This window comes from Danio rerio, chromosome 2, assembly GCF_049306965.1.
Source record: "Danio rerio strain Tuebingen ecotype United States chromosome 2, GRCz12tu, whole genome shotgun sequence".
Taxonomy (NCBI): domain Eukaryota; kingdom Metazoa; phylum Chordata; class Actinopteri; order Cypriniformes; family Danionidae; genus Danio; species Danio rerio.
In genome coordinates this window covers 10,296,458-10,324,037 of record NC_133177.1, presented here as the reverse complement: position 1 = coordinate 10,324,037, position 27,580 = coordinate 10,296,458, and the positions used below count along the sequence as shown (strand labels likewise).

At 38.0% G+C, this 27,580-nt stretch overlaps 2 protein-coding genes across 4 annotated transcripts; one reads left to right on the top strand and one right to left on the bottom strand.

Moving 5' to 3' along the window:
• Positions 1-1,957: 1,957 nt before the first annotated feature.
• zgc:55943 lies at positions 1,958-15,773 on the top strand. 2 transcript variants are annotated; one of them, NM_213064.2, is made up of 6 exons: positions 1,958-2,114; positions 6,703-6,808; positions 9,424-9,509; positions 9,594-9,658; positions 9,744-9,804; positions 14,424-15,773. In NM_213064.2, exons 2-6 carry the CDS (start codon positions 6,751-6,753, stop codon positions 14,460-14,462), a joined length of 309 nt encoding a protein of 102 aa, NP_998229.1. In that variant the 5' UTR covers positions 1,958-2,114; positions 6,703-6,750; the 3' UTR covers positions 14,463-15,773. The 2 variants fall into 2 exon arrangements, with proteins under 2 accessions (NP_998229.1, NP_001278285.1); NM_001291356.1 differs by having other exon boundaries at positions 6,703-6,841.
• On the bottom strand, positions 2,635-27,566 carry tsen15 (TSEN15 tRNA splicing endonuclease subunit). 2 transcript variants are annotated; one of them, XM_073909739.1, is made up of 5 exons: positions 27,341-27,526; positions 27,168-27,249; positions 25,658-25,793; positions 22,196-22,380; positions 2,635-2,785 (listed from the first exon to the last, which is right to left on the bottom strand). In XM_073909739.1, the coding sequence occupies exons 1-4, from the start codon at positions 27,395-27,397 to the stop codon at positions 22,212-22,214; spliced, it is 444 nt and encodes a 147-aa protein (XP_073765840.1). In that variant the 5' UTR covers positions 27,398-27,526; the 3' UTR covers positions 2,635-2,785; positions 22,196-22,211. The 2 variants fall into 2 exon arrangements, with proteins under 2 accessions (XP_073765840.1, NP_001093560.1); NM_001100090.1 differs by lacking the exon at positions 2,635-2,785 and having other exon boundaries at positions 21,921-22,380; positions 27,341-27,566.
• Positions 27,567-27,580: the final 14 nt, after the last annotated feature.

Here is a 27,580-nt window from a genome sequence, read left to right as displayed (position 1 = left end):
ACGACTTTGTTATTGATTTTAAAAAAATCTTAAGAAACATTACAGTATAAATTAAAAAAAGTCATAATTTTACTTTTTAAATAAATTATATTACTTTTAGTGTACGCATTTTTAAATGGCGTATACTTAAAATAAACATTTTTATTTCTGAGATTATTGTGTTTAATAGAGAAGTGTTTTTTAGTCTGAAATTATCTGTAACGTTAAACATGTTTTTTTTCTTTTTTGAAATAATGGTTATCAGGTACCATGTTTAACTTGCCACCTACTGTAATGTAATATTAGGTATAACAAGTTCCTTTCTTTTATTATGTTTGATTTATTTATTTATTTTTTTAAATAAAAAAAACAGAGTATATGCAACGTGGCTGTGTTCTTCAATAATTATCTGCAACTGTCGACTAACCCAAAAAATAATAAATTAAATAGTAATATTTCTTAATTTTTTTATTTTTTTTAATTCATATAAATATATGAATATATTAGACTATTACATTAACCAATATCACGGACAATTGTTACTCTAAAGCAGTGGTCTGGAACCTAAACAGTGTATTAGTGAGCACCACCATGTTCAATGGTAAGTGAAAGAAGAAAAGGACAGAACTAGCTCTTCCTGCAAATGAAAGTGGGGATGAGATGGGTTTTAGTGACCATGAGAATGATGCAAATTGGACATTTGATAAGAGCAGTAATGGAAACAGTTCAAGTAAGTTAGCTCTTAGGCAGATAAGACAGGCGTAGTATAGTATAATATAGCAACATTGTTAGCTACATTATTCTGATGCATCTAGTTATAATAGACTTGTTATTTATTTGTTATAATATTTACTGGAGGAAAAATTTATATTTACTCGATGTTGTATACATGATAATACAATATTACGTTTGTTTTCAATAATATTCAGCAAAAGAAGATTGGAATAAATAAAATCTGTTGGAATATGAGTGTTTGGAAAGTATGTATAAGGTGTCATTTGTAAGTTCTGTGTTAAAGCTTATAATACTGCAACACCAATTAAATCATTTCAAACTGAAATAAAATGATTCATTATAAGGAAAGTTCTAAATTTGAAATTTCTAAGTTAGATCCACTGTTGGACGTTGTTGCCATGATAAATAATAATAAATAATAATAATAATAATAATAAATATAAATAAAGAATTATATATATATATATATATATATATATATATATATATATATATATATATATATATATATATATATATATATATATATACATTAATATTTATTATATTAATATTTATATATTTATACAGCACTTCAAGTTAAGCCATTTTAAGAAAAAGTCAAATATTTGTTTTTATAGATTTATCATAATGCGTGCAGTAGAGGGTTAAAATAAACAAGATTAAGCCAGTAAATATAGCAAATATAGTTGTGCTTCTTTTTGACCCACTCGTGTTACTTTCGTTCTTGCTGATGGGGTCAAAAGTAACAAATGTGCACTTTTTTTTAAAGTAACATTATTTTGAAGTTCTACATTGACATAAAGTAACATCAAATTTTGACAGAGCACTCTTGTGAGTTAGTTACTAAAGCAAAATATGATATATTTCTGCTAAAAACATTATCTTTTAAAATAAGGTTTTCATGAAAAAAATGCACTTTGGTATTCACTCTTCCCTAAGTGATGGCAAGGAAAAGGTATGTTTTAATAAAAAAAATTTAAAAGAGTAAAGTTTAGAGGTTGTGTCAAAGCTTAGCTTAGTAGCTGAGCACAAGTATGAAACAAAAATACTTTCATTTGTCTCAATACAAGTTTTATACTGTTTGCCCTATTTGACAAGAATCAGTAAAATAAAATAAAAAATCTTTAAAAACTCTTCTATCAAACGACAGTCCCACATGCTAAGGCACAGAAAGACCCCTTTATCTTTTAAACCATATAAATGAGCTATCTATAAATAAGTCATCAGTTGAACTAGCCGCGCTCGAGTGCTTCTGTCTGTGCACACAGACCGCTTTGCCCGACGATTCGACATACCGATTATTCACGCCTGTTGGCTGATTTGTATTGAGCTAGTCTCGTTTGAGCGCTTTTTCCTGATCACGAACAGCTCGATTAAACTCTGCATCTGATCAGAAGGTAAGCATACCAGCATAACCTGCACTATTACACCCGCACACCATTCCGTGTTCACCATTTTAACAATTCGAGTGAAGCGTATCTTCGCCTTGCGACCATTGTTGTTTTCCTGTTCTGGTGAACATTCCCAACAAAACACATCCACTTTGATTTAACGCGCACCATTAGCGGTGTGTGGCTGTGATGGATAGCAGAGATTTGCTACTAGAAGGCAGCTGGTTCACGTACAAGGTGTATCTTTAGTTATGAACTGTTTATTGTTATGCCCTTTCACTGCTAGGCCACATTACTCGCTTGCTGCAAGATATTATGTTGGTTATTGGAGATACACCCGTGATGGGTGTTAAATGTTGAATATTATTAATACTTTTTATTTTGTGGAGCATTTTTGTTGGTTTTTGTTTGGTGTACAGACTTATAGCACGGTTAACCACAGCGTATCTTCATGTTATTGGCACAGTTGTCAGTTGTATTTTGAGCGCTGTGCGGTTTGTATGTGCTGTGAGTTAACGGTTCTCACCTCTGAGAGCGATTAGTTCAGCCTCATTGGATTGCCTGCCACCACTCACAGCTCTTTTGATGCCACACAAGGGCCCTTTATGCACGGGGCTCCAGCTGGACGTGCCGCGAGTGTGCTCTGATTGGATGATGCTCGGCACAAGAAATGACGTCTTGGGGAAAATATAAAAGTTCGCTCTTTACTGGACAAGTCGTTTTAATAACGGTGGTCAGATTTACAAGTGTACATGCTCTAAGACAACACCTGTCTACTTTTTTTCTTAGTGATTTTTCAAATGACTTGTAACATACATTTTCAAAATATGGGTGAAATAATATTCTGTTATATTTGTGTCCAGTTGCTTAGACTAAGTATGATACAAAAATAGCAACCATGTAATCAATCAACCAATCAAACTCTGACCGGTAATAATTAAAAAGTTTTTAATATAAATTATTAGTCGTCTTTGTTGTGTAAAGTATTTTGAAAGATGGAGCAGAATAAAGATTTGAAATGACAGCTCAATTACATTGTTTCTTGAATAGTCTTAAATATCATTCAATAGTTCATTTATGTTCTTTTTGGCTTAGTCCCTTTATTAATTAGGGGTCTTCACAGCGGAATGAACCGCCAACTTATCCAGCATATGTTTTACGCAAGGGATGCCCTTCCAGCTGCGACCCATCAACACCAATACACTCTCTTTCACATACAAACACTATGGACAATTAGCCTACCCAATTCACCTGTGCCGCATAGGTTGTTGCTAGAGCGGATACGTTTGTGGCCGGAAGTTAACGCGAATTATTTCTATTATTTATTAAATTTCTCATTTGTTGTATTTTATTAACGTCAGCCCCCACCCCAACCCTAAACCCAACCGTCACAGTAATGTAAAAACTGTAGTTGTACCGAGTATTAGTTATGTTATCTATTAAATTACCCAATAAAATGTATTTTTAACGCCTACCCCCACCCCAACCCTAAACCCAACCCTCACAGTACTGTAAAAATATAAATTATTGTTATACAGTGTCATAAAAAAATGCTGCTTTATTAATGTGCATATCGCACTTCCGGCCGGCCGCATATCCGATCTAGACTTTACCTGCCGCATATCTTTGGACTGTGGAGGAACCGGAGCCAACACAGGGAGAACATGCAAACTCCACACAGAAATGCTAACTGACTCAGCCGGGGCTCGAACCAGCGACCTTCTTGCTGTGAGGCGATCGTGCTACCCACTGCACCACAGTGCCGCCTGTCATGAAATAATTCTTGTACTAAATGTTTCCCCCCTTACAAACATAACTAATTGACGTTTTACCTGATAAAACAACTATTAAAAAAGGATAAACAATAAAAATAAATCATCTTTGCTCCAACAGAGCTCCGTACACCACTGCATTATTGCTTTGTGTTATATTCTGCACAGTCCTAATCTGTTTTATACCATATTTTTAAACATGCATATATGCAAACAGGTAGATACAGCTAAACACAGTCACACAAATATGTTCATTCATATATTGTACATAAAATTAATCACAGTTAGCTCTTTTTTTTTAATCTGAAGGGGGAAAAAGGGAGTAAACCAAGTCAAATTGTGTGAGTTTGTAGCTTTTAGCTCTATGTATGTAAGCACTGGCACTGGCTGCTAGATGGAAGTTTTAGTTTTTGCTGCAAACTTTACTAGAGAGCTGAATTTTCTCCAATGCAATTTCTAAAATCCAATAATAAAAGTAGGTTGGCTTCAACAAAATATGTTTAAAGGGCCATGAACCCCCCTCGTTTCAGCAGGGTGTTTTCTAAGGGTGTCACGATCCTCCAAATCCTCGATTCGATTACATTTTCGATTCTAAAGGCACGATTCGATTCGATTTTCGATTATGAATAATTAATTAATGACCAATTAATTATTTGTAGCCTACCGTTTAAACTACCTGACCTGCATGGTCTTTGTTTAACCGATAAACAAATCATACAGTAAATGAAAAAAGGCAAGATACACACATAATTACCACCTGTCAATCACTTTTTCTTCGGGACTCGTGAATAGGCAGTGATCTGTGTCGTTATAATGGCGTCCGTAAAAAAGACGCACAACCAACAGGAACCAGCCAACAGTATCTGAGGTGTGCGCTAAAATGACAAAGTACAAGTGAGTGAAAGATTGAAGCAGTCCTCTGACTGCCTGGACCTGCTGTCTCAAGCTGTATGTGCGTCTGTGTCTGTGTGGTCACGTGATGTGCATTTTCAGAGGTAGAGAGGAAGGAGGGCAGCTCAGAAATGCCACACGCCGCTGTGGATGTCAAATCGCTGTCGTTCTAAAATGCCATTTAAAAACAAAAACAGTGTAAACAGGGCCTGAGTGTGTACTTTTCGCGAGCGGATTTCCAACGGGGGCGGGCGGAGGATCGCGATGCCGGTGTTGTCTATCGGACGAACCGTACGTAATACGCATATAGCAGAGCTTGCAAAACTGTGGTTTTTTTGTCGACAACAAGAAGGTTGTCAACATAACTCACTGGAAATCCAAAATGCTTAAACACCGGCGACTTCATTGAAAGAGGAGAGGGTTTAAGTTCTCTCGACCGGTCTCCTGCTTCTGCAGTTTAACAAGCGCTTCAACAAGCCTGTTTTTTTCCCGCTTGGCAAGCCAAGCTGACATGGGGGCGTGGCAGCATCGACGATTCTATTTTTTGATTCGATAATCGAAATTGAGCATAAATTTCGATCGATTTCGATAAAAAAATCGAAATCGTGACACCCCTAAATATATATATATATATATATATATATATATATATATATATATATATATATATATATATATATGTATATATGTAGATAGATAGATAGATAGATAGATAGATGGATAGATATCGAACAAGGAAACAAGTGATTCTATAACAAAGAACTGCGAATATGCAGATATTCTAACAATCTATTGATAAACCCACCTTGTGCTGACGGTCTGCACAGCTGGGGTTTGCTGACTAACTGAAACACGACTGTAGGGGCGGGATTCTGCCGCCGTTTTTAATATTAAATTTAAAGGGGATTGAGGCGATCATTTAGTAGTGTACAGTTCATTGGGCAATCGCAAAAGTTTTAGGGTGGCTGAATCTAAATATAGGAGGGCTAAAGCGATGCCCATGCTGTTTTATAATTTTACTTGAAAATTTACAGCGAGACCTCATTCAGCTGATTTGTTGTTCAAAAATCTCAAGCTCAACACACAAAATTTAGGGAAGTCTAATCACCAAAACAAGTGAGTATACCGAGCGGACGATCCTCAGAAGTCGTAATACCCAAACAGCTCGTGGAAAAAAGTAGACATACGGAGTATACGTGCGTATAGCAAGGACTACATCACTGCATCAGACTAGATGCTCGAATACTAATATCTGTATAGACATCATTTAATTATCCCAAATATCTTTTCAGAAATTGATGTTCAAGTTTTAAAGTTGGCTTTTATGGCCTTAAACAGGCACTGTAAAAATGATATGACAAAAAGACATGACTAATGTTTTTTATTAACTTATTTTAAGAAATGAATCAGGTAATCCAACTAGATTTAAGTCATGCAAAGTTTATATTTTTATTTTTGTCAGTTTGATTGATACAAGTTAAATGACTAAAAATTTTCATCTGATTGATTCAACTAAAAAATAAGTCACCCAGATTGTTTGACAGCGTATAAAGCATTTAATCATTGATCTTTTAATAATTTTGTCACAAACCTGTTGTTTTCTGTTTTATCAGTTTATCCAACCATTTCTACTGTCCATTTTAATGACAAATCTGACACAGACGCTGTCCAAGAACACCAACATCCACTGCAGACGCCAGTAACCCAAATTCATATCAGCTGCTTAACACGGGCAGGAAATATAAACGTGACACACCCAGATATGGATTTAGGTTCAGTGTTTTTGTCAACACAGATAGACTGAGCTCCATGTCAGACTACATGCTACTAAATTCAGGTCTAGTTTACTGTCCGTATACATTATTTTGGGACTTTATTTATTATTAATACCATGTGTATTTTCCCCTGTGTTTGCCACTGATGTGGGTCAGGTGCAGTAGAGAGTGCCATGCAGGAAGGAGAGGAGAGGAAGTGAGGCGATGGGCTGCACCTCAGCCAAGCAGTTGTCATCTGTACCCAGTGATGAAGAGGGCCGGGGTAAGGCCTACAGCAACGGAGATGCCTTCTCCGGTCAGTGCTCCAAAAACTATGTGTACAAGTGTCTTCATGTTTGGATTAGCCGTATGATATTAATGGAGAAAATCAAGTACTTAAATTCACTAGGGCCGGGTGATTTAATCGAGGCACTTTTTTCCATGCGCATTTTGCCAGTAAACCCGGTGTTGGAAAAATCTGATATTGTGATATTTTATATTTTGCAACAAATATTGCAGTAGTTTCACAAGATGGTTTGAATAGCTCCATGGTTTCCGCTACATTCATTCTTGCCAAAATTCATCCCGCCACGGCTACATTACAGCTTCTCATTCAAAACATTTTATTTTTTTAATAGCGGGTAAACATCGCACCAAATTGTATTAAAGGGTATTAAACCCTTTGTATTAAATTTGTTTTTTTTTTATTGACAAGTTGTTTGTCAGTCTTGATGATGTTTTTAAAAAAAAATAGTGGAACCTTTTTTCAAACACATTAAAACTGTTTAACTTTACAGATACTATTTTTTCATTTCATATAACTTTAAATTTTATAAGTAACTCTTGAAAAAATATGAAATGGTAAGTAATTATTGCATTAGAAATAAATATACAGATACTGCGTGCCAGAAATCAAATGAAATTACCATGCGAGTCTAAATGAACCCTACTAGAAACGGTGGTTTAATTGTGACGCTCTTGTAAGTCTCTCAGTGGGAATACAGCAGATTACAGAGCTGCTTTTACAGTCCTATTAGTCGAAGTAGTGATTTAGCAAGTGCTTTTATCTAAAGTGAATTACAGTACAGCCATAACACAGACAATCTCCCAGGAATAACCTGGATTTAACTGCCATTAGAAACAGTCATAACAGATTGTCCTGCCTTTTTGTGTGGCCTAAAAAAGCTACCTTGAAATGAAATAAAAATCGATTATTGGTAAATGTTCACGGTTTTATTATCTTCAAATTCTAAAGGGACCCTTAGAAAATATTACTCAGTCGAAGTATAAAGTCCAGGGTTTATACAGTCATGGAAAACTTGGAAAAGTCATGGAATCTTGACATGGCCTTTCCAGGCTTGAAAAAGTTTTGAAAAAACTGAAAAAAGTCATGGAAATTACATTTACATTTAGCAGACATTTTTGTCCAAAACGAAAACTTGTGCTTGCAAAATTCTGTTGAATGGCACTATGAAAAGGGGCGGGGTTAAAAAATATGATTAGATATTATTAGAAGTGAGCAATTGCTCCATATTTTAAATGTCTTATTTTAAATTATGTTCTATTGGTCTCGCACAATCACGTGATGCGATTTCACAGGTAAGAATTCACCAAGCTTGAAGTTTCGAATGCAGTGAAATGCGAAACTTGACGCACGTTTTTGCATTTCTGGCAGTGTTGGGCAAGCTACATAAAAAATGTAGTGAGCTAAGCTATTAGCTATTCTACTTAAAATGAAGCTTAACAACACTAAAAGCTACTCCCTGGGAAATGTAGCAAGCTAAGCTAAAAGCTACATGGCAAAAGTAGATTAGCTACATCTAAGCTATTTTTACAATTTTCATTTTTAAATCGAAGCAACTTAAATCCAAGTCAATCATCTTAGAGATCATAAAAACTGTCAATGAAATATGTGGCATAACAGTTCAGTTATTTACTGTAAATAATATGATGTACTAAACAGGAACGCATTATAGTATATAACAGCTAAAACAAAGAATTCATTAAAATCAGGTGTCACATTTAAGATACTATAGTAATTTATAGTACAGAGAAATATTTTGGAATAAGCCTTATAGTGTGTGTGTGTGTGTGTGTGTGTGTGTGTGTATGTGTGTGTATAAATATATATATATATATATATATATATATATATATATATATATATATATATATATATATATATATATTTATATTAGGGCTGTCAAAATTAGCGCATTAACGCACGTGATTAATTTTAAATATTTAACCCATAAAAAAAAAATAACGCAAATAACGCAGTTGCAGTTTTTACCCCGGCCCTGCGTGTGTTTGACGTGCGGGTCCGCTGAATTGCACGTGCGTGTGTGTGTTTGTGTGTAGTCCACTTAGAATCCAACGTGGAAATCAGTTTTGTTTATTATTGGCATTGATTGTTTTGAAATCAAAGCATATAAAGTTTATCCTATCCTAATTTCATTTGCTTATGTAATAAAAGTATTTACCCAATGTTTATTTTGCAAGAAAGTTGAATTACTCTATTACTCAAATACTCTAATAATCACACAGATGAATAGTCAAGTGAAAGACATGTGAAACCACATCCACGGGCTGAACCTCACTTCGATCTGTTTGCAAAATCAGTGAATCATTTACTGGAGACTCACTCTGAATCGATCATTTGAATCAGTGAATCATTTAATGGAGAGTCACTCTGAATCGATCATTTGAATCAGTGAATCATCTAATGGAGAGTCACTCTGAATTGATCATTTGAATCAGTGAATAATTTACTGTAGACTCACTCTGAACGGATCATATGAATCGCTGAATCACTCCAAAGTCACATTACTCTAGTAAAATAGATGAAGAGTCCTGTTTTCGTTTGACTAAATGTGCTTTACTCGTTCTGTGTTGTAGATGAGTACAAGCTGAAAGGAGTTGAGAAGGTGAAGTACATGCATGGAGAAGAGGAGCACACGAATACCAGAAACCAAGAGAACTTGGTAAAAACAAAAACATGTTATTATAATAACCCAAAAAACTATAGGACATAACTATTTAACCTTTTTTCTGCGCATGTTCTACAGGAAAAGAGCACACTTTTGCACAAGGGCCGGCATAAAGATGCCACCGGAAATGGAAATAAGATAAGGTGAGTGTGTGTTTGCTATCTTCTCTCGAGTTCTTCGAAATCAGCATAGGGAGAAATAACCAGCGAGATCTTGACTCTTCCCCAGTATCCACTCTTCAGAAAGCCAGCAGGAGTTCTTCAGGATGCTGGATGAGAAGATTGAAAAGGTGCGTGAAGCAGCTTCACTATATTATCACTTATAAGGGTTAGTTCACACAAAAATGACAGTTCTTCTAATAAAAACTGGCCTTCGTGTAATTCCAATTTGAAATGTAGTCCCTGATCCTCCTTGGACAACAATGGTCAGAAGACATTCAAAGTTCAGAAAAGGAACCAAAAACATTCCATGTAACTAAATATTCGAAAATCCAAGAACACTTTTCATTCATTCATTTTCTTGTCGGCTTACTCCTTTTATTAATCCGGGGTCGCCACAGCCGAATGAACCACCAACTTAGCCAGCAAGTTTTTACGCAGCAGATGCCCTTCCAGCCGCAACCCATCTCTGGGAAACAAGAACACTTTTATGAGCCAAAAAAAAAACTCTGGTAAAATGACATTGTTCGCCATTGTCCAACATGTCAGGTCAGGGAGTGTGTGTTTACTACATGCAGTACAATGGATGTGTGTCACTCTGTAGTAAACTCACACCCTGACCTGATGTGGGAAGATCTACTTAAAGTCATATTTCTTGGTAATTGGTCTTGGAATTTCGTATAATCACAGTTGAAGAACCAAAGTCACATGGAATGTTTTGTGAATGTTTTTGTTTCCTTTTCTGGAGCATGCTTTGAGCATTTCAGAACTCTTGCTGTCTATGGTGAATGAGGGAGCTCTCGTATTTAATTTTTAATGTCTTAATTTGTGTTCTTTAGATGAAGGTCTCAGGGCATTGGAATTACACGGAGTGTGACATTTTTTAGGGGAACTAACGCTTAAAGCACTTGCATCGAAACTAAAGTTATTTTAGATAAATTGTTTGGTATCACAACTGAAGTGTACACAATTTTCCGGGACACAATTTTCCACATTTTTTTACAGCCTTATTCCTAAATGAATTAAGTTCATTTATTTCCTCAGAATTCTACACACGATACCCCATAATGACAATGTGGGAAAATATTTTTTTTAAATAGTTGCAAATTTATTAAAAATAAAAAACCTGAAAAATCACACGTACATAAGTATTCACAGCCTTTGCTGTGAAGCTCTAAATTGAGCTCAGGTACATTCTGTTTCCACTGATCATTCTTGAGATGTTTTAGCAGCTTAATTGGAGTTCACCTGTGGTCAATTCATTTGATTTGACATGATTTGAAAAGGCTTACACCTGTCTATATAAGGTCTCAGGGTTGACAGTGCATGTCAAATCACAAACCAAGCATGAGGACAAAGGAATTGTCTGTATACCTCCCAGACAAGATTGTCTCGCGGCACAAGGCTGGGGAAGGGTACAGAAACATTTCTGCTGCTCTGAAAGTTCCACTGAGCACAGTGGCCTCCATCATCTGTAAATAGAAAATGCTTGGAACCACCAGGACTCTTCCTAGAGCTGGCCGGCGATCTAAGCTGAGTGATCGGGGGAGAAGGGCCTCAGTCAGGGAGGACAACCATCTGTGCAGCAATCCACCAATCAGGCCTGTATGGTAAAGTGGCCTGACAGAAGCCACTCCCCACCTAGAATTTGCCAAAAGGCATCTGAAGGACTCTCAGACCATAAGACACAAAACTAGTCTGATTAGACTAAAATTGAACTCTTTGGAGTGAATCCCGGGCGTTATGTTTGAAGTAAACCAGGCACCTCTCATCACCAGGCTAATATCATCCCTACAGTAAAGCATGGTGGTGGCAGCATTATTCTGTGGGGATTTTTTTCAGCTGCAGGAACTGGAAGACTAGTCAGGATAGAAGGAAAGATGAATGCAGCAATGTACAGAGACATCCTGAATGAAAACCTGCTTCAGAGTGCTCTTGACCTCAGACTAGGGCGACGGTTCATCTTTCAGCAGGACAAGGACCCAAAGCACAACGCCAAAATATCAATGGAGTGGCTTTACAACAACTCAATGAATGTCCTTGAGTGGCCCAGCCAGAGCCCAGATCTAAATCCTATTGATCATCTCTGGAGAGATCTGAAAATGGCTGTACACCGTCGCTTCCCATCCAACCTGATAGAGCTTGAAAGGTACTGCAAAGAGGAATGGGCAAAAATTCCCTCAGACAATTGTGACAAGCTTGTGACATCATATTCAAAAAGACTTGAGGCTGTAATTGCTGCCAAAGGTGCATCAACAAAGTATTGAGGAAAGGCTATGAATACTGATGTACATTAGGGGTGTCACGATTTCGATTTTTAATCGAAATCGATCGAAATTTATGCTTAACTTCGATTATCGAATCAAAAAATAGAATCGTCGATGCTGCCACGCCCCCATGTCACGTTAGCTTGGCTTGCCAAGCGGGAAAAAAACAGGCTTGTTGAAGCGCTTGTTAAACTGCAGAAGCAGGAGACCCGTCGACAGAACTTAAACCCTCTCCTCTTTCAATGAAGTCGCCGGTGTGGAAGTATTTTGGATTTCCAGTTAGTTATGTTGACAACGTTCGTGTTGTCGACAAAAAAAAAAACACAGTTTGCAAGCTCTGCTATGTACGCATTACGGTTGGGATGATAGACGATGGGCGCATCGCGATCCTCCGCCCCGCACTCCTCACTATCGCTGAAAACGCACATCACGTGACCACACACACTCATTCACACACAGACACAGACGCACACACATTGTCATGCGCTCGAGACAGCAGGTCAAGGCAGTCAGCGGGTCAGTAGACTGCTTCCATCTTTTACTTTTACACAAGTACTTAGTCATTTTAGCGAACACCTCAGATACTGTTGCCTGGTTCCTGTTGGTTGTGCACCTTTTTTACCGACGCCATTATAACGACACAGATCACTGCCTATTCACGAGTCCCGCAGAAAAAAGTGATTGACAGGTGGTAATTATGTGTGTATCTTGCCTTTATTCATTTACTGTATGATTTGTTTATGGGTAAAACAAAGACCAAGCAAGTCAGGTAGTTTAAATAGTAGGCTACTAATAATTAATTCGTCATTAATTAATTAACTATTCATAATCGAATCGTGACTTTAGAATCGAAAATGTAATCGAATCGAGGATTTGGAGGATCGTGACACCCTTAATGTACATGTGATTTTTTTTTTAAGGTTTTTCATTTCTAATAAATTTCAACTATTTCAAAAATCCACATTGTCATTATGGAGTATTGTGTGTAGAATTTTGAGGAAATAAATTAATCCATTTTGGAATAAGGCTGTAACATAAAAAATGTGGAAAAAGTGAAGCGCTATAAATACTTTCCAGATGCACTGTACGTTGTGTTGGGTCTAAGCTTTTGGGTCAGACGTGAAGTGTGGTTTAGCTTGCTTGGCAGACTGTTATATGGACTTAAAACATATAATGTGGAAGCGAACACCCCCCAATAATATCCAGCTGCAGACCCGCAGAACCACACACGTTTGAGGCACACACAATCTAGGCAAACCATACATGGTTATGACGGATGTTAAAGTTATAACGTCTTTTTGGACATCGTCATCGATATATTTTGATATATTTGATTAATAAATATTGTACACAATAAACAATAGTGTTTACTTTACTTTATTTCACACATATTGCGATTGAGACGGCCGAATGGGGAGCATTGTTTCCGATCGCCATTCAATATAATAGAGTGAACAGTTTTTAATCAGTCATTATAGCTGATCAATCTTTATTACCTGACAATAATTTGGCAGATACACGTTTGCTAGCCTTGCTGAATGATCTCATTTGGACAGGTTTAATTTATATAATGGATTAATTTATGATGAAGGAAATAATAGCAAGTTAAGATAGGCAATAATACATTATATGTACTAAAAATATTTTTACATGTAACAAATGTATAACACTATATTAATATTTTACTCAAGCGGTGTTTATTAGCTTAATTTTCTAATAACCTTTTAATTAATGATTTCCCACATTTAATACTCTTAATAAAACTATTAATATAATATTAACTATTAATAAAAAAAATCATAAGTGTATACACACACACACACACATACATACATATATATATATAACAGCTTTAACAGTGACAGTTTAGTAAAAGATAGTAGTTTATATATAAACTTATAATCAGTTAAGATAATCAGTTTATAACTATATTGTTTAAATGGTTAACTATAGTAGGCTAATTTATTTTAAAGTGACATTATTGTTTGCTTTTTTATATTTTACAACAACGTGATTTTAACGAAGTATGATAATATTAAGAGCTTGAATTAGTTTATTACACTTAATCCAACAATTAGACGGTCTATTATGTTTTCTTTGTGTATATGGACACATGAATAAAGTCATAAGTGTCTTTAACCAATTATTTGTATTGACATAAATTAAGTTCAGAAACTGCAGAGACTTTAAAATGATCGTTACGATATAATAATAAAATTGACTGAAATGGGAAACCATATTTGTGAAATTCAATAGGTGGCGATAATGCTAAAGAGTTAGTTACCATTTATGGTTTGCCTAGATTGTGTGTCCTAGATTGTGTGTGCCTCAAACGTGTGTGGTTCTGCGGGCCTGCAGCTGGATATATCTCAACACCTTAGCACTGTGGTGTCAAGTTTTTTTTTTACATATTTAATATTTTGGAACTAACCTGTCTACTTGCTACATTCAGAGGTACCTGATTATAACTGTTCATTTTACAGGGACGGGACTACTGCTCGGAGGACGAGGATATGACATAGCATGCTGGGAATTTTGACTCCGACCAACAGCGAGTCAATCCGGTCCCATAATTCCTTTCAGCTCATTTCCATGCCTCCTTACCCAGCGAGTGCTAATCTTCAAGTGACTCTCTGCCCTGTCATTCGCTCTGTTTACAGTCCACACAACCTCCCGAATATCTTCCAGGTCAGTATTGGAGACTCTTGAGGACTAGCGTTTAATTGGTGAGAGGGCACGGAAAGGGACTGCGATTTGGCCCAAGTGTTAAATAGGAAAGCCATTTTCAGACTGTTCCTCAATCCCTTGCCTTACACTACCCATAAGCCTTCTCCTACTCATAGACTACATTTAGTGGAGAGAGCCACGCTGAGAATCCTAGACTTCGCCCTTCCTTTGACATGGTGAACCAGCAGTGGAGATGTCGTTTCCTATTAAGAGACTTCCGATTCTGTTCTTGCTTCCGACACACAAGCAGTGAAAGCATTTGGACAGAAGCGCCAGGCCATTTCTAGCATTCCAATTGTTTTTGGTTTTTAACTATGTAAGTGTTTTTCACCCACAGTGTATTATATATCTATGTCTTTTTGACCTTCTTGGTTGAGTTCTGTTACAACGCTCAGGACAGCAGTGCTGTATGTATCCTCGTTAGATTTTTTGGATGAGTACAGTTTCTTCAGGGCCGGTCTTGAGGACGTGTTGGGCAGTGGAGATAGAGATCACAACATCTAGCCATATTTAGACGCCACTTCCAGTATCTTAAGGTCATGTAGTTCTCAGATACTCCTTTGTGTTCTATATAACAGGTGGATATCATACGTTCACTTGACATTTATGTTCACTTTTAAGTTGATAAGCAGTACAAGTTTCAAAACCAGCCTTCGGAAAGTTTTACATAGACAAGTTCTATTACCAGGAAGTGCTTCTTCCTTTTACAGTATGACAGTTACTTGCCATAGCCTTAAGCACAGTGCTTTTTGTTTTAATGTTTTTATTTTAAAAATGAGACAACAGCAAGTCATTAATTTCTGTATTTTTCACGCTGAGGTGAATAATATCCCACGCGTACGCGCAAGTTGTCTATGTACACAGTTGGGCCAAACGATATTGCCAAAAATTGTGTGATGCCGAGTGAAAGAATAAATAAATATACATCGACCAACTAAACGTGGGCTGGTGTGTTCACGTCTTTTCCAAGCATGGCATTGTAAATGGTCACTTTACACAAAAATTTACCAAAAAATTCACTATTTAGCCCTTGTGTAATTTCAAAACTATTTGAATGACTTTGAGGAACACAAATAAATTAATTTGCATGTGTTTTACTCTAAAGAAATTGGTTGAAAGAACTTGCATTCATGTCTTCTCAGTCTACCCATGAATCATGTCAAACCGAAACTAAAAACATGAAGCATTTTAATAAAACCTGAGAGTTGAGTCAATTTCAAACATTAGAATGTCCCGCTTCATTTTATTCTCCTTTAAAAAAAAACACAACTTCCAGAACACGCTTATTCAGGCACATGTACAAATGAAGAGTCTTGTATTTTCATACTTTGCTGCTATCCTTTAAACCACTAGGTTTTACCAAGTTATCAGCAAGATGTTCATTTAAAATGTAATAAACATTCAGTAATATCACCCATTTCTTTAATATATTTTAATAAGTATAGTCAATCCATTTTGTTTTCTATGTAGTATTATGCCCCATTCACAGGGGTGTCAGCGTCAACGCTTATCATTCACTTTGAATGGGTGACGTCAGGCGTTGCTGAACTGCATTATGGATCCATCAGCGCCACTTCAGAGACGTTGCTCGCTGCAGAAGTTGGGACTAGCTTAACTTTTCCAAGCGCCGATGAAAGCGTCAGCCAATCAGATCGCTGTATGCAAATACATCAGGTAGACAGTGGCCTATTGCTGACTGAATTTCATTGGCTGACGCTTCCATGACGATCACTTCAGCCCCAATTTCAGACACGGCTTCAGTCAAGCGTTTACGCTGAAGCCCCGTGTGAATGGGTCGTCATGCTGATAAAAGTTATTTCAACCATATTTTGACTCTTTGATGCATGTTATTTGAAACATACATGCATTTTATATGGCTTCAATATGCATAAAATCACTTCAAAATGTATTTAGATGTGGACACCAATATGAGATCTGGGACTTTGGGTTATCACATATGCCCAACAATGTTCTTGTATGACACAGTCATTCTGAGAGTTCCCCTGAGGAAACCCTGTGTTTGCGTGGTTTTCCTCCGGGTGCTCCCATTTCTCAAGTCCAAAGACATGCTCTATAGGTGAACTGGGCAAGCTAAATTGTCCGTTGTGTATGTCCTGATCCTCCAGGTTAGTGGTCGAGCGTTGGGCTAACGACCCACCTCGTAAAAATTAGATATTAAGAAACACCAACATTGTGCGACTAAATATAAACTTTGATATAAACTGCTCTGGGATTAAGGAGGTAATTATGTAAGTCAAGTTATCAAAAACAATAACTAAGTTGAGAAACATTCAGATCAATGTTTTCTCAGAATGGTTTTTGTCCAATCAAATACCTGTCTAGAATCTCTAAAGCCCTCTAAACTCTTAAGGGCCCTATCCTAAACCTGGCGCAGCATGGCACCAGGCATGATGTAAGTGTTTTTTGCTAAATTCAGCCTAGCACTAATGTCAATTTCACATCCTGTTTCATGCTGTTAAGTTACAAGTTTGTTGCTATTTTGAGGCAACTGAAATGGAGCCTGCCATTATTCAGATTGCCATTAGAATCTGAACCTTTTTGGCTAAAATCAATTCATTAACACTTGTCCTCGTTCAGTTGAAGAAAGTTATTCGCTAACCAACCCTTCACATCAGCCAAACAATTTACCAAAGCCTGAAGGGAGGATTGATCCCCAGACTTGATGGGAAAGTAGATTTGAGAGCCATCAGCATAGAGATGGTAACTTATGCTATGCTTTTTGAAAATTTTTCCCAACGAAAGTAAATGGAAAACCAATCCGAGCCCTGCGGAACCCCAGATATTATTTCAATGACACAAGAACAAGAGCTGCCCAAACTGAATGACATATGTCTATCCTTAAGATATGAAGTGAACCAGTCCAGGGCTAGACCCTGGATACCAGCAGGTTCTTTAGTTCAGACTGCATCATTTTAGCCCCGATTTTGACTTGCCAACAGGTTTTGAGAAATCGCCGACAAATGCCTGAAATCACAGGCAAATTAGTGCTCGTGCTTGTGAGTGACAATCACACAGTATGAACTACCAAGGACGTGACCTGAGAGAATCGCCGATGCCCGTGAGATAATTGGCATGCTAAATATCTGGAGCTGTCAGCGATTCAAATGTAATGAGTTTTGACTGAGAATAACATCAGCGATCGCCTACAGTCAATGATAGAGCAGCATTCACTTGCATGTGTGTACCTGCAGGCCAGTGGAAGAAGTTAAAAGCCCTCATTTTCGGTTTATTTGGACCCAAGAAATGGAGGAAAAACTATCGGAGGTTTGACAGGAGCACCCTTGTCTGTTTGATGTTTCACACAGAAAGTTAAAGAAGAAAGTTGAGAAGAAATTGCTGATTTCCTTCAAACCCAGGTGAGCAATCATGTAATTTTCTACCCTAATTAAAGGCTTCTTTCTCGTTATGTAGTTAATAACAAAAGATACTACGTGTTTTTGGTTGTAAGATGTAGTTTGAACGAAGTCGGTGATTCTTCCTATTGTAAAGTCATGCAATGTGAAAGCCCCTGTCGCCGATCCATCTTGCAGTGTAAACAAAGCAGCGACGAAACACTAGCCCAGATAGTCATGCAATGTGAAAACATCCGTGACACAACTAGTTTGAAAATCATGCTGTGAGAACTCGGCATAAGTCGATCAATGAGAATGTCATGATCGACTGTATCAAAAGCAGCAGTGAGATCCAATAATAGAAAAACAGCAGGTCTACCTGAATCAACCGCCAACAAGACATTATTTGAAACCCTCAATAGAGTTGACTCTGTGCTATGACCACCAGCTCTAAAACCTGATTGAAATATATCAAAAATATTACTATTAACCAGAAATCATTCAGCTGTACAGACACAATCTTCATTTCCAATAACTTAATCCCTTCAAAGCTGTCACTTCATGGAATAACCCTTCAAGGGGATTAGGGCAGGGGTCATCAAACTTGTTCCTGGAGGGAACCGTTGTCTGCAGATTTGAGCTCCAACCTTAATCAAACACTCCTGAACAAGCTAATCAAGGTCTTACTAGGTATACTTGAAACACCCAGGCAGGTGTGTTGAGGCAAGTTAGAGCTAAACCCTGCAGGACACCAAATCTCCAGGACCGAGATTGATCACCTCTGGATTAGGGCATAGGCATGACCCCTCTCTAAATGAAACATGGTGCATAGTGTTGTTCACATAATTACTATTTTGATATGGTGAATAGCACAAGTGAATTTAAGAACTAATTTTGAGAGGAGCATGGGATAGGACTGACTACAGTTGATCCCTATCACTAGTGACTAACTAGCCAATCAGATCATTACAAATTTAATATAAATATCCAGCCTGTACTTCCTTTCTCATCTTCAGTTTGGACCCCCACTCCCCAATCCATCCCTTCTCCTCAATTCTAAAGCCTGATTTATACTTCTGCGTCAGGTGACCGGCGTAACCCATGGCGCATGCAACGCGCGTGGCTGTGCATTTATACTTCTGCGCGCTGTCTCTGTTGGTCTGCATTAACACTTCCGAAACGCTAGTTGGCAGTGAGGTGTAAATGTTCCTCTGTGTCGAGTTTCTTTGCTGCTTTTTTGCTTTTCCTGAACGCTTCCGGGATGTACAAGTGGCTCAAACTCGCTCATTTTGAGGCAGGAACCGGCGGACGTGCAACAACTTTAACTATGAGGTAAACACAAAACAAAACTTTCCATCCGGAGCTCCTTCACGGGACTCCACACTTGTAAACAATCGCTTTATCAGGCTCGCGCCATTTGCGCGGCTCTCTGTCCCGCCCAGACTCGTTGGCGCTACCAAGCCGACCAATCACAGAGCTTGCGCTTACATTTTTTGAGAGGTGCACGTCAGTGACGCCAACGGCAACGGTGAAGGGCTTTGCGTCAGCGTCGTAGCATACGCCAGTGTTTGACGCAGAAGTATAAATCAGCCTTAAGTTCGGGTGACATGGTGGCTCAGTGGCTAGCACTGTTGCCCCACAGCAAGGGGGTCGTTGGTTCAAACACTAGCTGAGCCAGTCGACACGCTCTGTGTAGTTTGCATGTTCTCCCCTTGTTCGCTTCGGTTTTCTCCAGGTACTCCACGTTTCCTCCCACATTAAAAAAACATGCAACAAAAGTTAAAGTCACAAGCACCTACTACGTACAAAGTCGCGCAGTTAACGGTCTACTCTTGGGAAGTTATCAAGAACTACCTGATCTCGTATCCCTCCTAATGCTTATTGACCAGGCAGGAGCCTTAAACTCATCTATCTCCGAGCTCGGGGTTCTCTCCCGGGACAGCATGCCAAACCTGCTAAAATAATCAAGCATTATCAAGCATTAAATAATTCAAACAGCGGTTTTATGCTTTCCACGGAATGAATGAAATCTGGTTTCCTGGGGATGTCAGGCAAACCTTTGCAGCAGGACATGTGCTGCATCCTAAATAGTACTGGAAAATAGAATTATATAATATGTTGAAATGAGTATGCCCAAGGTTCCCGTATGCTCTACTATTTCCGGTAAAAAAAAAACTTACGAGAACTGTCCGTACTCTAACCATGCACGTGAATTTAATTTGAACAAACGCAAGTGAAATAAACTACAACGCCCAAGAGTAACCGTCAAGCAGAGAGGCTTCGGTAAAGTTGTTTGAATTACTATTAATTAATATCCAGCCAACTGGGAAATATTTTAAATCACGTTTTCCATGTTATATTTCATCTACAAAAACAATGAATCTTCCATCAATATGAGTTTGGACATTACCGTCTGAATGCATAATTATCCAAAGAGTTGAGGAGATTTCTCTGCATGAAAGACTCACTAATGGCAGATTATCCTACTGCTATGTCTCCAATAAAGTAGGTAATTAAATATGAAGGAAATGTGGATGATGTATCAAGATGTAATGAGGTAGTATGTCTCAAAGCTTGCATACTCTTCTATTGGACTCAAAAGTATATACTTATCATTCACAAACAAGTACATCATTTTAGGGAGTAGTATTAGTATGAGAATTGGGACACAACCATAGAGTTTGTTTCAGTGTAAATGACAGCAGGGTCATATGGGAATCAGTGCAGAACACAAAACATATCACACACAATGGAATTCTACACAGTAAGCTGTATTATAAAGAGAGATAAAGAAGAAAAAGAAAATTATTTGACTTGCAAGTTACCATAGATATATACACTAGATTATGCATAGGGACCCTGAGCATGTGTCAATAGCGCCGCCACATTGGTACAGTGCTCCCAGGACAAACGTCATTCAACCGCACTAGTCAAGACAGTGTTATTACATGCAGATGCGGGGCTTTAGCGCTGTATACGGGTGAAATAATGAGCAAACAAAGAAAACAAAGCACAAAGGCAGAACATTTCATAGGTAAGAGTTCGTTTTTTTTACGTTGTTGTATGTTATGAACTTTTGTGCTAATCAGGTAACGTTGTTGATGATAATACAGGCACTTACTGCATTCACCATAAGGCAAAGTAGCTCCAACTCGCACTAAATACTCTGCTTTTGCTACTTGCGTTAAAAAAAAATCAGCAAACAATGCAAAAGAAAAATGACAGCGAGATGCTGCGCTGCCAGAAACTTGTATTAATGTCGGCTAGTGAAGGAGTCATTCGTAGCGATTCATTCACAAATGAATCGCTCCCTCCGTCAGTATGAAAAGTGAAAGCAGGAGAGGAGCTGTGTTTCAGGACACGGATCAGATCAAATTTAACAGGGAGGGTGGATAGTTCATTTCCATACACATAAACACAAGCTTTTTGTCAGGAATGTTGTGCGATCACTGATCCATCAATGTAGAAAAGTGATGTAAAATTATAACTTTCGTAATAAAAAAAAATAACTGCATACTGACCTCCAGGAAAACTCCCGATCATAGATATATGTGTATATGTGTATATCTCTGGCTTTGGATGGCCACAGTCCTCCACTGCAGCTTGGTCCCGCATTCATTTCAAAGGAGCGCTACCCTGTACCAAAATGGCGGCTCTACTGACGCATTCCTTCCAATAGACAACAACAGGTTAGGCGACATCTAATGTATATATCTATGACAAGTTACCAAATGCGGCTTGACAATGCTCTGCTGTGATGTAAACAAACACCTATTGGAGATTTTGTCTTATTTTAAAGTGGAAGAAGCTGCTGAATATGACCTGCCCTGTCTTCCTGTGTCAGTGGAAATTGTGTATCACATTCAAAACATAAGCTGTTTCAAATACTGAGGTAAAGAAAAGCAGCTAAGTGATGTTGTTTTCATGAGGTACCGTTTTCAAGCTTTTCTTATGTTTCTGTAATGTATTACATAAACTATTTACATTTTTGCGATTACATATGTGTACTGTGTATAATTGTTATGTATATGTAAACACACACTTAGACAAATGCAGAAATGTTTTCATTTCTTTCATTTAAACCCCACTGGCTTAAAACGTAAAATTATTCAAATATGTTTTTACATATGCCAGTTTAACGGCAACATCAATCATAAATCAGACCAGATTCTCACTTCAAATCACAATCCATCACGTCTGTAACCTCCGTTTGCGATGCTGTCGGCGACCTTGGTCTTGGATGTCCACGGGAGGGTCAGGAGTTAGAAAGCCGTCACATAATCTCTGGTACACCAGAGTGGAGTCAGAAGCCACCGCACACAAGAGCATAGGGGAACCTCTGTCTAATATACTGCGCAACCTGTAAGAAACAATCGTGTTTAGCAGTAACAGAAAATGATTAGCCCTCCTGTAAATTATCTTCTTTTTCAATTATTTCCAAAATGATGTTTAATAGAGCAAGGAAGCCGTGAAGCCAATACGGAAGTAACTAAAACTGCAATTCATCGACTCGCCTTTAGGAGCTGGCTCCAGGAAATCCAGATCTGTCTGCAACAGTAAATTGGCCAATTTCACAGCTGATAAAAACATGTTTACAGCCTGGTACAAAGAACGATTTTGGTTCATATAGCTAATATTACCCTTCATGAAAACTGTGAGGGGGTGAATATTTTATAACTCATCCGTTTCGTTTTTATTAAGTCTGCATAATTAAGGGTGTGGCCACTTGAGCGACAGCTCTCGATTTAATCAATAGCCTAGCATTGACCAACACAGACTATATTTGAAGTATTTGAAAGTTATTTGTGTTATCGTCCAGTAGAAAAACGTTATAATAACAATGTTTAGTGGCTCAATGTATTACAACAGTGTTTTTAAACTTGATAAATCCTCAACAGGCAAGCACATGCAGTCAGAACACAAACGAGTCGCAGGTAATGATGTATTAAGCGTTTCTCCCAAAGAAAAGCCTGTCTAAGCAAAATGCTAGCAGGCGTTTGTAGCTCCTCTGACGCTCCTCCTCTTTGCTCTTATTTGGTCAGCCCCGGTTGGTGTGAACACACACAAACAAAATGAAGACGGTTGGCCACGCCTACTTGTTGCTTCATTTGCGCTCTTAAGAAACCTATGGGTGACTTAATGGATACTACAGCCATATATTTTACAATCTATGCTGTAATATGACATCTAGTCAAATATTATGTACTGTCCTAATGGCAAAGATAAATCAGTTATTATATATATATATATATATATATATATATATATATATATATATATATATTCTAAACTATTGTTTAGAAATGTGTTGAAAAAAATCTCTCCGTTAAAAGAAATTAATTTAATAATTCAGGAGGGCTAATAATTCTGAATAATTCAACTGTACGTAACGTCAGTTGCGCATAACATGCGTTTGGCTGCCAGTGAGTGGAATTTCGTTGATTTGGATTTTTTGTTGTTGTTATAAATACACATTGATCTGTTTCATAATACAAGCATTAACACTTTGGCACCATATGGGATAGTTTGATTTTTGAAAGCTTCAAAATAAAAGCCACCATCCAATACCATTATACAGCATGCAGAATACAATTGAAAACCACTCCGACTAAAGCCTGGTTTATACTTCTGCGTCAAGTGATCGGCGTGACCCACGGAGCATGCAATGCGCGTAAAGGCTGATTTATACTTCTCCGTAAAATGCCGGCGTATGCTACGGCGCTGACGCATAGCCCTTCGCCGTGGCCATCGGCGTCACTGACGTGCGCCTCTAAAAAAATGTAACTACACGTCGCAACAACGCGTAGCGCAAGCTCTGTGATTGGTCGGCTTGGTAGCGCTGACGAGTCTGGGCGGGACCGAGAGCCACGCGAATGGCGCGAGCGATTGTTTACAAGTGTGGAGTCCCGTGAAGGAACTCCGGAAAGTTTTGTTCTGTGTTTACCTCATGGTTAAAGTTGTTGCACGTCCGCCGGTTCCTGCCTCAAAATGAGCAAGTTTGAGCCACTTGTACATCCTGGAAGCGTTCAGGAAAAGCAAAAAAAGTGAAGAAACTCGACACAGAGAAACATTTACACCTCACTGCCAACTAGAGTTTCGGAAGTGTTAATTCAGACCAACAGAGACAGCGCGCAGAAGTATAAATGCACAGCTGCGCGCGTTGCCTGCGCCGTGAGTTACGCCGGTCACTTGACGCAGAAGTATAAACCAGGCTTAACTGTGCATTCATACTTCTGCGCACTGTTTCTGTTGCTCTGCATTAACATTTCCGAAAAGCTAGTTGCCAGTGAGGGTTTTATGTTCCTCTGTGTCGAGTTTCTACGCTGGTGTTTTGTTTTTTCCTGAACGCTTCCTTAAATGTACAAGTGGTTCAAACTCGCTCATTTTGAGGGAGGAACCGGCTGAAGTGCACTTTAATTATAAGGTAAACACAAAACAAAACTTTTCATCTGGAGCTCTCGGTCCCGTTCACACTCGTCAGCGCTACCAAGCCGACCAATCACAGAGCTACCGCTACGCGTCATTGCGACAAGTAGTTACATTTTTTGAGATGGTATGAGAGTGAGTAAATTATGGGGTAATAATCATTTCTGGGTGAACTATTCCATTAAAATCGACTATCATGTTGAATATTGTAAAAGGTGTTGCAAAAAAAAATTGCAAAATTAACGTATTAAGATTAAAGTAATAGAATATAAAAACCCACATTAACATTATTTTAGTTTCCCAGTAATGAGTTGCGGCTGGAAAGACATCCACTGCATAAAACATATGCTGGAATAGTTGGTGGCTCATTCTGCTGTGGCGATCCCTGGTAAATAAGGCACTGAGCCAGCGAACAAAAAATGAATGAATGAACATTATTTTAAGTTTAAACCTAAAGTCTCAAGGTGCAGTGTTTTGAAAGCACTTATTACTACTTGCAGTGACTTTACAGTAAATGCTGACAGCGTGTCTTAGGGTGCTTTCACACCTACACTTTTGTTTTGGAATGTGTCTCGTTTGCCCAGTTAGTGCGTTTCGTTTGGCATATGTGAACAGTTTCAATCGCGCTCTGTTCTGCGCCAAACTAGTCGCTCCGAGATCGCTTGAATGAGGTGGTCTCGGCTCGATTGAAACGAACCCTGGAGCGGTTCGATTGCAGTGAGAAAGCGATCCGATCCGAGCGCGGTTATATCACAGTGTTTTATGGATATGTAATAGGCTTACGGCTATATGAAGAGAGAATTATGAGTATGGCGGGAAGTTTCGCGAGTCTCTGGATGCCCGCAAACGAGTGATGATCTCCTGGTAATCTCGCGTCTCCCTCCCAGTCCTCAAATAGGCATCGTCGCGCACCCTTCTCACCCCTCCCCACCGCGTCTCTCCTCAGACACGTCACGCGTGCGCACCCTGTCAATCACCACCAAACCACCACCTCTCCTGACAGCTTAGCGGGACGCTGTAAAATAAATCCTGACACTCTGACCAATGTAAGGAGAGTTTACTCGCACGTGACTTGTTTTAGCTCTTTTGGTCCGACTGGAAACTTTGCAGTGTGAAAGCGAACCGCACCAAGAGCAAAGAGCAACAATGCAACATTTGTAATCTCTGTTTCGGAACAACTGAATCGAACACAAGTGTGGAAGCACCCTTACTCTCTGTGCTTGATGGATCTGTGTGAAGGCAGAGGGTAAATCATCTGGACCGATTCTCCTTCCTTCTCTCGACCCTCCAGAAGAACCGCCTGTAACTCCGGACAGGAAACCCCGACCACATCTTTCCATTTACGCACTGTAAACAAAGATTAAAGGGATAGTTCATCCGAAAATGAAATATTAATTTACTCGCTCTCAAGTGGTTCCAAACCCTTTATGGGATTCCTTCTGCTGATGAACCCAAAAAGAAGGTGTTTTGAAGAATGTCGAAAACCGATAGCCATTGACTTCCATAGTAGGAAAAAAACATGGAAGTCAATGGCTAATATTTTTTATAATACAGAAACACTGTAAGGTTTATCATTTAACACTGAAACAACAACTGACGTACTTTCAACCGTATTTCAACATTGGAGCTTGGTCGTATGCAGGTTGGTTTTCAACCGTTCTACATCAAACAATGTATCAACATTGTTTCAATGTAAAAAAACAAAAAAAACAATACATCTGATTTCAATCATATTTCAGTATTGAAAACAGGTCGTTTGACGAGTGGGTTCTGTTGTATTCAGCAGATGTTGTCCGGAATCTCTTAAAGGTGAGTAAATGGGTAAATAACATTTTGGGGTGAACTGCCCTTTAAGGGTCATTTAGTCTCTTTTTATAGTTTCAACTTGATTTTATTTTATGCAAGAAGGAACATTACAAAGATACAATATGAACAAAAACACACAGGGGTTACATAAATAAAAATCCAGCAGATTAAACAAGTTTAAATGATTTACACCAAGAAAAGTTTTCATGCAATATAATTGTTAGTCTTTTAAAGAGTTCACATATAAATCAAAGTCCTTTCTGAAAATAAAAAGTAAGGGTGTTTCTTCGAAAATGTACATTTATGGATGTAAAATTTATAATAAATTAATAATAAATGTACAATGAGAAGGATCTACATTCAGAGAGTAACCAAAGAATACAATTTTTGGGGAAATACAAAAGTTTGGGAAAAAATTTTTTTTTATGAAATTGGAAGTCGACCCAAAAACTTTACAATAAGTGCACTCCCAAAATAAATTATTTAGTGTTTCATCATATTGAGTACAAAATGAACATTTAGGGAATAATATTGTTTTTAAATTGAGCTAGTTTAGTATTTATTGGGTTATGTATTATGATTGATTTTGATTGAGACTACAACAGCTTTATTAGATACAAATATTTTTTTTCCTAAGAAGACAAAACTGATCCCAATCTATGTCTATGCAAGCAGGTAAAGATATCCGAGAATTATTAATAACCAAGCGAATATCTTTGTTCGACATAAAACTGAGAAGAGTTTGGTCATCAAAAAGTATAAAAAGCCAATAATAAAAGAATCTAGAGAACCTTTGGGGCCAGATTGGACTAAAAATATAACAAAGTCAGGGATTGCATCAAAAACTGTGGCATATTCTTTTGGGGGGGATGTTCAACTTGATATTCTACGGTACTTTTAGACTGTTGACATCACCTTCCGTCAGATCCATGTACACCAGGAAGGCAGCATGTACTTGAACACTGTCTCCGACTTCTAAACGCATCAGCTCTTGGTACTGAAGAACAAATTAAACAACAATTGTACACATATGCAGTACACATTTACATTCATTTATCTTTACATGAAGAAGAATGTGACTCTCTTACGACAGTGTGCTGCTGGATCCAGTTCGGAGGAGGATTTGCTGGATTTGCTTCGTCCATCACAATTATCAACTCTCCTTCCGTTTTTTAAAAGCCCATAATGAATCAATGCGTGTGGCAAAAATCGTGTTTGCTGATTTACCATGTGCGCGTACACTAGAACATGTGTGAATTGCGAATCCTACTACCCCGAAGGCTGTTGTTATGAATATTTAGTAAGTCGCTTTTCTACAAAACCAATCA

Coding starts and splice junctions, on each gene's coding strand:
- zgc:55943 (NM_001291356.1), top strand. CDS start 6,751: ATGGGCTGCACCTCAGCCAAGCAGTTGTCATCTGTACCCAGTGATGAA. Junction 9,510..9,593: donor CCAGAAACCAAGAGAACTTG/GTAAAAACAAAA, acceptor CATGTTCTACAG/GAAAAGAGCACACTTTTGCA. Junction 9,659..9,743: donor GGAAATGGAAATAAGATAAG/GTGAGTGTGTGT, acceptor ACTCTTCCCCAG/TATCCACTCTTCAGAAAGCC.
- tsen15 (NM_001100090.1), bottom strand. CDS start 27,397: ATGGACGAAGCAAATCCAGCAAATCCTCCTCCGAACTGGATCCAGCAG. Junction 27,250..27,340: donor GGATCCAGCAGCACACTGTC/GTAAGAGAGTCA, acceptor TTTGTTCTTCAG/TACCAAGAGCTGATGCGTTT. Junction 25,794..27,167: donor GTACATGGATCTGACGGAAG/GTGATGTCAACA, acceptor CTTTGTTTACAG/TGCGTAAATGGAAAGATGTG.